Genomic DNA, 9,661 nt, shown 5'->3' with positions numbered 1-9,661 from the left:
CCTCGGCAGGGGCGGGTGAAACGGGAACCTGGGTCGAGGGAGGCTGGGGAGCCAGGAGTCGAGGAGCAGAATCTGAGGGGACCTGAGCTGTGAGGGGGCCCGCGGCGCTGGAGCCGCGAGGGCGGAGAGCATAGCCCGAGGTTGGGCACAGAAAGGCTCGGGCTCGAGGGTCCAGAGAGGATCCGTGCACCGGCGCCTTCAGCAGACTTCCGCCGAGCCGGGCGCCGTGCCTGGGTTGGGACCGTTGCGGTGCATTAGGCGTAGTCACGGATCCCCACGTGCTCCCTTTCTAGAAGAGGGAGCGGCCCATGGACAGATGCGACAGCATCCTGTGAGCTGAGGCAGGGCCTCGAATAAAGTCGTTTTGTTTGCGTCGATGAGATGCTGTAGGAGCGGCACTCCTGCCTGTGTCAGCCGAGGGTAGGAGCATGGGTTTCCGCACGTTGTTCTGCTTCAAGTCGCAGGGGCTGTCCACGACGTTAAGTGAGGACCCGCTCTGCCGAAGCACCGCAGGGGTGAGCAAGGCCTGCGGGTGCCGTCGCCTGGCTGAGAGTAGGCGGTGGCGTGTGCGAGGGCAATAGGAGTAGAGGTAGTAGAGGTCGTGAGCGGTGGCTTGAGTTCCGGATTTATTTTGAAGCGAGGGCCAGAATGATGTTCTGATGTGTGTGTGGGGTCCAAGGAGAGGTCTGTTCTGAAGATGAAAATAGGGGCTTGGTCAACATTATTCCAAACGAAGAAGCAGGCGAGGTCATCAGGGGAGTGTCATGGAGAAGAGGAGGTGCCTGCTGGACCCTGGGCCTGAGCCTTTCTGTGCCCACCCTCAGGCGATGCTTTTGGCTCCCGCCCTGCCTGCTCGCTGGGCCCCATGGGCAGTTAGAGCATCCCAGGAGGGTGTTTGGGGGGAAAAGAGGGGAAACCTGCCCAGGAGACTGGGAAGGAGCAGCCAGTGAGGCGGGGACACACCAAGAGAGTGAGGAGAGGGTGTTGAGGGAGAGGGAGTGGCCGAGGTGCCAACTGGGAGGCCAAGCTCAGTGAGAACATGAACAGTCCATTGGATTTAGCAACACGGACATCATTAAGACGCTCGAAAGAAGCAGTGGTTTTGAGGGAGTTGTGGGGGTGGGCGTCTTCTTGGAGTGAGATTACGACAGAATAAGAAGAGAAGAATGGGAACCCGTGACGTTGGACAACTCTTCCTTGAAGTTTGCTCCCAAGAGGAGCATGGAAATGGGCTCCATGGGGAGAGCATAGAGAAGCTTTGTCTGTTTTTTAAGGTGGGGCAGTAGCTACATGTTTACATGCTGATGGGAATGATCCAGTAGAGAGAGGAAAGAAACCGTGAGGATGCATGAGTCCTGGCACACTTTGGGGGGCTGATGGGAGTAGGTTAACACAAGTGTGATTCACTCATTAAGTAGATATTTATCGAGCGCCCCCTCAGTGTTGGCGGAGACACCCCATGCCCTCTTTGATTCGATTAAGTGATGCTCAACTAACTGGTCTCTTCTTGTGCAGTTTTGATGGCGACGACTTTGATGATGTGGAGGAGGATGAAGGACTAGATGACTTGGAGAATGCTGAGGAGGTCAGTAGTTAACCCTGGGCTTTCTCTAACGCAGCCCAGGCTGCCAGATGGCCTGGCCAGTGATAATTCCCCGAATGCACCTGCCTCCTGTTTGTGCCCCTGCCACAAGCACCCCCAGTTAGAGTGAGCAGAGTTCCAGTCCTGGGTGGTGGTGGAGAAGCTCTACAGGGTGGTCCCAAGGCTTTTGTCCATTTGGATCACAGCCCATGGCTTCTGGGACAGTTAGTTCACTGTTAGGTGAAATGTTACCTTCATTCATTCAACAAAGGTGTTGAGTGTTTATTATGCCCCAGGTGCTCTGCAGGGTGGGGGTCCATAGGAGCGAGGGGGAGGGTGACCTGGGATAAAGCTGGAAGAGAAGGTCCCAGTTCAGGCAGATTTCATAGCCTAAAGGTAGCGGGAAGCCACTGAGGAGTTTCGAGCAAGGGAGTGGCATGATCCAGTTTGCCCTTTAGAAAGAGCATTCTGGCCTCAGAGTAAGGAGCGAATTGGGGAGGAACAAGAGTAAAAGAGAGAGACCAACTAGGGAGCTCTCATAGACGTCCGGGGAGAGGCCTGTAGCTTGGATTTGGGCACTGCTAGTGTCAGTGATGAGAAGCAGATGAAAGATATTTTGGTGGATTGGCTATGGGCTGAGAAAGTGGGAGATGACAAGGATGAGTCCTAGGTTTCTGGCTTGAGCGGCCAGGTGGATGGGTGACTGGCTTCGTGAATAGAATAGGGCTCTCCCTCTTGCGTGGCTGATGCAGGAAGAGGTGCTTTATGTCTCCTGGACAGAGTGGTCCCTTGACTTTCTTAGGCTTGGAAGCTGAGGCCCCTCTTTGAATTTTCTCTCCCAGGTACCTGTTCACTGTGTCAGACAACTCCTTCCCCACCCTCCGGTCCCCTTCCATTCCTGTCCTGTCGGCTTTGCCTCCTACCTGTGGGTTAGCTCTGGTCCCTTTCCACATACCCAGGGCTCAGGCTGGTTTAGATCTTTATTGTTTTTCACCATCGTTACTGCAGAGATTGTGTTCCTGGTTTTCCTGCCTTCATTCTGCCCTGATTGCCTTTCTGCTGCCAGTTGTCTTTCTTACCTGATTGATTACTGTTGGTCTTCCTTAAAATGGTCTCTTTGCTTCTGCCCTTGCCCCTCAGAATATTCTCAACAGACTACCCAGAGGGGTCATTTTAAATGTTCAGTCAGATTGTCTCTCTCTTCTGCTCAGAACCCTCATCCAGTGGTTTCCCATCCATTCACAGTAAATGCCAAAAAGATGTCCAAGGTTCTCCATGACCTGGCCACTCGCTCCCTCTGTGACCTTACCTCTTCTTGCTGTCCCTGTCATGCCAGGCAGATTCCTGCTTAGGACCTTTGACCATGCTGTTCCCTCTTCCAGGAACACTTTTCCCTAAGATATCCCCATGACCCGCTTCTCGCCTCCTTCAGGTCTGTCCAGGTCATCTCACTGAGGCCTCTGTGACCATCCTATTGAACTTGCAGCATCCTCCCCTTCCTTCCACATCACTGCCCTGGCACGTCCTGTCTTTTTTCTCTGTTGTCACACTGTTCACTTTACTTATTAATTTTATTATCTCTTCTCATTATAATATAAGCTCCATGAGGGAAGAATTTTTTTTTTAATCATAACACATTTTATTTTGTAGAAACACCTGTCAGTAAATTTATGGTCAAATACTTTCATCAGCGTTTCCATTTATGACATTTTATTTGAGAAATTTCAGTACGGATTTAACCAGACATATAAATCATGCGAGGCGAAATGATTCTCTCTTCCGTTTTGTGCCACGTCAGGAGCTGGTGTTTGTGTTTACTCTGTCGCCGATAGCTTCCCGTCTTTGAGCAGATAACTTTCTGTCCCTGTTATGTCTGGAAAATGGGCCATTTGAGCTAAAGGATGTCCAGGTCCTTTGACTGTTAAAATGTGTACACAGTCTCCATGTGGTCTCCACTTTCAGTCCTAGGGTATCAGGGTTCTCTCCAGTGAGTCTTCTGTAGATTATTCAGGAAGTTTTTCTGTATTTTAGTGTATTTCCAGTTTGTTCCTGGGAGCATGTCCGTGCAGCATCCACTCACTCTGCGGCCGTATTTAATCTCTATGTAGGGGAACAATTTTTATGTCTTCCTGCCCTGTCCCGAGAACTTAGAACACTACCTGATATGTAGTAAACACTCAGTAAATATTTGTTGACTTAATTCTTTATTATAGAATTTATTCTCCTGCCTACGACCCTATGTGCACCTTTGCTCTAATCATACTCCACAATTAGTTGTCTAAACCTAGTGCATTCTCTCCCTCCTCTGTGCTTTGGACATGCATTTCAACCTGTCTCCATGTCCTTCCCTTCCGTTGGCTTGGGGACTCCAATGAGTTCTTCTACACTAGTTCCAGTCTCATCTCTGGACTGTCTCCCTAACCCCCGCATGAGTCAGATGACCCTCACCTGCTTAACTTTGCTGCATACCTTCAAAGCACTGCTGCTCTGTTTACTCTTGTCACCTTCCCAGACTGTGAATTCTTTGAGAGCAGAAACTCTTAGCTTTCTGTCTCAGCACCTGTTATGTCTGGCATGTGGCAAATGCTTAATAAGTAATTGTTGAATATATGTATATATACGGAAAAATGTTTGCTAGTTTCTGCCTTCACTGACTTTTTAGCTCCTTGACCCATTCGCTCAGTTATCCTACCTGAAGATGGGATGCTTGCTTCTCGCTTCCTGCTTAGGGTGATTTGTCGTCTGTGCTCAGGGCTTCTTTGTATGGGGCCATGGTTCCGGGACAGCCCTATCTCTGGACCCTCCGCTTCTCTCCTCTGGATGAAGCAGCTGGCTTGGAATCCTGACCATGAGTCTTCTCTCTTAGTAGGTCTGAGACTTTGGCCAGTTCGCTGACTCTCCAAGCTTCTTTTTTTTAAAAAAATATATTTTATTGAGTTTTTTACAGAGAGGAAGGGAGAGAGATAGAGAGTTAGAAACATCGATGAGAGAGAAACATCGACCAGCTGCTTCCCGCACACTCCCCACTGGGGACGTGCCCACAGCCAAGGTACATGCCCCTGACCGGAATCGAACCCGGGACCTCCCAGTCCGCAAGCCGACGCTCTATCCACCGAGCCAAACCGGTTTCGGCTCTCCAAGCTTCTAAAATGGCACTGTAATCCCTACCTCATGAGGTTGTTGTAGGATTAAATGAGGTGTCAGAAAGGCAGCTGCACGGTTGCTGGGGAGTGACAAGCAGTGGTGGTGGTGGCTATCATCGTTGGCATCGTCATCCCCCCTCACTCAGTAAGGCGCCCTGAGACTTCCCTCTTTCTGCCTTGGTGTCCAGGAGGGCCAGGAGAACGTTGAGATCCTCCCCTCTGGAGAGCGACCGCAGGCCAACCAGAAGCGGATCACCACACCATATATGACCAAGTATGAGCGAGCCCGCGTGCTGGGCACCCGAGCCCTCCAGATAGCGTGAGTGTCTGCCCCTTGCCTGTCTTTTCCATCCGTCAGGCCACAGTGAGCCTCTGAGCCGTTGATGTGGCCCAGCCTGGCACCTAGAAACAGACTCTCCCTGCTTCCACATGCTAAAAGTGTGGGTTTAGAGAGTCCTAGACCACTGTGGGCCAGTTGCGGGGGGGGCTGTGGCACCCCCATTGGGCTTTTGGTGGTTCTTGACCATGGCCAGCCCGGAGGAGTAGGCGAGCCCTCCATGTAGAGGCCATGCAGAGATGTGAAAACAGAATGGTGATGGGGTTCTGGGGATTTGAAATTAGCAGACTTGCCTTTATCTTCCAAGTCTGAAACCAGTTGAAGAATAACAAGATTCAGGAGATAGCCACTGGATAGGAGGTGATGAAAATATCTGAGGAGTGCCTGCTCCGACAGTGCAGGCCTCGCGGCTGTGTCTGCAGGGGCAAGCCTGCCTTCGAAGGTTGCAAGGCCCCCTCTCTGCAGGCAGGTGGCTTTCAGAGAGCAGGGACTCCCCCAAAGGCTAGGCCACAGATGCCTGTTTTCCCCCCTCAGGTTCCCTGACAGATGAGTCACCCCTCCTTCCTGGGGAGGAGTAAGTCGGGGGACAGAGAGGGCAGGTTGGGACTTCTGCCCTCATGAAGGTCTCCTAAAGGAGCCCTCCCCAGACTTCTTACGAGCCTGTGTGCAAGTATTTCTGGCAGTTGGGCTGCTTCAAGTAGGGAGCATTGGACACTAGGGCAGAAAGGAAGCTGGGGCCAGCGTGTGGAGTTCGGTGTGCTGGAGGAGCACGTGTCCCCTCCCTAGTTTTCAATCAGCTTGGGACTTGATCGCCTCCAGTGCTGAAGATGGCCACCGTGTCCACCTCGATAAAGGGCTTTATGGTCGGGCAGCATTGCTCCTCATCCGCTCCGCAGCAGGAGACCTCTTGCTGGTCTGGGAGAAATCAGAGCCGCGATCCACACGGTCATTTTGGGGTCTTTGGGTCCGGATCCTCAAGGCCACCGTTAGTTACGGTAGCTGCTATCTACATGTGGCCATTCAATTTTAAATAAAGTAAAATGGAAAGTTCAGCTGTTTGGTTTCATCAGCCACATTATAATATTCAGTAGTCACCTGTGGCTGTGGTGTCCATAATGGATAGTGCAGATAGAAGACATTTCCATTGTTGCAAAGCAATTTATTGCTGCTTTAGTGCTCATCTCTGCTAAAAATGACCCGGCAGGAAGAATAATGCATAAATTATTTTTTCAAGTAAGTTAAGTCTTTCAAACATTGAATAAGATACTGTGCTTGTACCTGTTGGGGTGTGAAGATAATTAGACACAATCCTCCTGTCTTCCAGGTGTCTATAGCCTGGGGGGAGGTGGACCCCTTCACAGACACCCAGAACCCAAGGCAGGCAGGTGTGGAGCTTTGTAAGAGGCACAAAAAAGGGGAGGAGGGAGTAAACTGCAGAGGAGGTGAGAGTTCAGGCAGGGACAGGAGAGGGTGGTGGTTTTGAGGGTAACCCGGGAACAGAAACAGCATGAGGCAAGGTCCACGTGAGGCAGGCAAGTTTGGCATGTGGTGGGGAATGGCCAGTGGCTTGGGACACAAGACTGGAAAAGATGTCACGGAGCCTTGAGCAGAAGATGGGTGTGCGGTTGGTGGGCAGTGGGCAGCACTAAAAAGTGTGGAGACAGACTTTCAGAGCATGCTGAGTCCCAGGACCTGCTTTTCTTCGGAACAAGGCATGGTCCCATGTAGCTGGGTCTGTAGTGCTCCTTCCAATGGAGGGGTAGGGTTGGCGTTGGTGGTATAGTGGTGAGCATAGCTGCCTTCCAGTGGAGGGGTGGGCCGCTGTCCGGCGGTTCCCCGCCTGCTGTGAGTGGAGGACTAGCACCAGGCATGCGGCCCTGCAGTGAGGTGCTGAACGAACATTTCTCGGATAGTTTTTGGATGAAGTCGCACTCCTTAGCACCACCTAGTGGCGACGTGAGCTACAGCCACTTCCTAAGAATCATTACTGTGTTCTTTTATGGTGTCTCTGGTGCAGACAAATTACCTAAGGACACACTCTCACGCTTAGCACATTGCATGCACACAGCAGGGCTGGATGAGTGAATGCTCTTTAATTATTCATATCTGGAAATAAAGAAGGCATATGCCACACTCTGTAAAGCTTTAACACTTATTGAGAGAGGATATAGGCCAGTGATGGCGAACCTATGACACACGTGTCAGGTGACACACGAACTCATTTTTTTGGTTGATTTTTCTTTGTTAAATGGCATTTAAATATATAAAATAAATATCAAAAATATAAGTCTTTGTTTTACTATGGTTGCAAAGAGCAAAAAATTTCTCTATGTGACACGGCACCAGAGTTAAATTAGGGTTTTTCAAAATGCTGACATGCCGAGCTCAAAAGGTTCGCCATCACTGATATAGGGCAAGTTAAACACTTGGGAAATTTTCAGGCGTTTGGGAGTAATAAAGTATTTAGTAATAAAATTAGTAAATTATCTGGTGTAAACTGGTGGCTCTCGCATTGGCTGGTTACCAGAGTCAGCAGGGAGCTTTGTAAATGCAGGTTCTCAGGCCCCCTCACTAGAGAGTCTACTCCGAGGGTCTGGAAAAGGGTCCTGGGGCCCTGACTGTAGTGTGCTCTCCTGGTAGCTCTGATGATCAGGTTTCGGATCTAGTAGGGTAAACCTGAGCTAGAATCATTAGGTGGCTTCCTGGAGGAGGTGGGCCGGGAACTGGCACCCCACCCAGTTGTGCTGTGCGTCAGGCATTGTGCCAGGGCGTGCCCTGGGCCACAGGTGCTCATCATGGTCTAATGTGGAAAACTTCAAACAAGGAGTCAGAGTCCAGGGGGGTTGGTGCCAAGAGAAGCCTGTGTAAATGAGCCGGGCACTGAGGATCCAGCTCATGATCCCCAGAGTGGAGGCGTTTGAGTGTCTCCCAGGCCTATAGGGAGAGGAAGAGCAGTCAGAGGACACAACAAGGTAACAGCAGTGTCTGTCAGGAGCCTCAGGAGTTTGGTGTGGTGGGAACATGGGGTGAACATAGGCAGGTAGCATGAGACGTGCTAGAAAGGTGAGCAGGAGGCTGGAAGAGCAGGACTTCTGAGGGGTGATGCCAAGATAGAGAAGGAAAATGGGAGCTGGGCCCTGAGGCAGGGTCCGGGGGGCAGTGGGTTCGGGCCATCCGAAGGGGAGCCTTTGCTCATGCCATTTCTCGGTGCCGGGAACTCTGCCATTGGCCCTGGGGAAGATCCTGAGAGAGGCCTTGTGGGTAAAGCTTACCCTCGTCCCATTCACAATACCCTTGTTTTTAAGTTTGTGGATCCTTAGCTTATACATGGGAGGTGTTACAGCCCAGTGGATAGGAGCATGTGGGGTTCACATCTTGGTTCTGCCACTCTCTGTGCCTCAGTTTCCACATCAGTATAATAGAATACTCACCTCAAATAACAGTCTGCAGAGAACTGAGAGCAGGTGTGACACTCAGTGAGTCGCTGCCTGTTAGCCAGTAGTGTCCTAGTATCATTGTAGGCGAGGCAGGGCTTTTTGTCTTCATTTTCACATGAGGATACTGAAGTTTAGAGAGAAATTCAGTGTCTTTGGAGGCAAAATTTAAACCCGGTCTACTCGCTCCCACTCGCATACCCTCCCTGTCAGTGCCCCTGAACCACTGCTCCCCACCTGCCATGCCTGTCGGCCTAGAAGGTGACCTTTCTTAGAAAAAAGGGAGGTGACCTTCTAGGTGAGGATGGGGGTGCCCATCCAATCCTGTTTGTGAACTAAGCCCCACCCCCATTCCCAATTTCCTGTTGGACCTTTCTCCCTGCGTTGGCCGTCTCCCCAACACCTGTCCCTGTGCCCACAGGATGTGTGCCCCTGTGATGGTGGAGCTGGAGGGGGAGACAGATCCCCTGCTTATCGCCATGAAAGAGCTCAAGTAAGTTGCCCAGATCACGGTTTGCTGCTCCAGAGCCCGGGCAGGCATCCTCTGGATTCTCTGCTGCACCCCGACCCCACCTCCCTGCCTGGGGAAGCGGTGATGGTTCCTGTGGATCTTAGCTTGTTCAGGAGTCAGTGCACCAGGAAGGAGGAGGGAGAGGAAGGAGGGGCAGGCAAAGGGGAGGCCACTGAGAAGAAAGCACCTCTCCTGGCCGTCAGAGTTCCCTGTTCCTGCAGCAGCCTGCCTCCCAGCCCCCATCTTCCTCCTCCTCCTCCAGACGTGGGATGGCAGGCCCCTCCAGACCACTGTCCCACGCTCGGGGATGCAGGAACGTTCTTTTTATTGGAGTTCTTTTCCTACAAAGCCCACTCAGCCCCAGGAAGAGGCTCCCTCACTCCTCTTTCCTCGCATTCTGCAGACAGTCTGCCCCTCCTGCTGCAGAGCTGGGGTCTCCTGCCCTCACGTGCATGTGCCTTCTCCCTGCCACAGGGCCCGAAAGATCCCCATCATCATTCGGCGCTACCTGCCTGACGGGAGCTATGAAGACTGGGGGGTGGACGAGCTCATCATCACGGACTGAGCTGGAGTCATCTTCCCAGCTGTGCCTCACCCCAGCTCCTGTTCCCACATCCTTTACACGTGTAAATAATAAACTCTCTAACCTTCCCA

The 9,661-nt window shown here is 51.7% G+C and overlaps 1 protein-coding gene across 1 annotated transcript in view; it reads left to right on the top strand.

Annotated features, from left to right (window-relative positions):
• POLR2F (polymerase (RNA) II (DNA directed) polypeptide F) overlaps positions 1 to 9,661 on the top strand; it is a 10,958-nt gene extending 1,297 nt beyond the window's left edge. The window contains exons 2-5 of the mRNA XM_006757416.2: positions 1,516 to 1,585; positions 4,914 to 5,044; positions 8,918 to 8,989; positions 9,482 to 9,661. Coding sequence (XP_006757479.2) covers positions 1,516 to 1,585; positions 4,914 to 5,044; positions 8,918 to 8,989; positions 9,482 to 9,572 — 364 coding nt within the window. The 3' untranslated portion in view covers positions 9,573 to 9,661. The remainder of the gene's footprint in view (positions 1 to 1,515; positions 1,586 to 4,913; positions 5,045 to 8,917; positions 8,990 to 9,481) is intronic.

This window comes from Myotis davidii, unplaced genomic scaffold (genome assembly GCF_000327345.1).
Source record: "Myotis davidii unplaced genomic scaffold, ASM32734v1 scaffold514, whole genome shotgun sequence".
Lineage (NCBI taxonomy): Eukaryota > Metazoa > Chordata > Mammalia > Chiroptera > Vespertilionidae > Myotis > Myotis davidii.
Note: the sequence above shows the minus strand (reverse complement) of the source record. Positions and strands in the feature narration are given on the sequence as shown.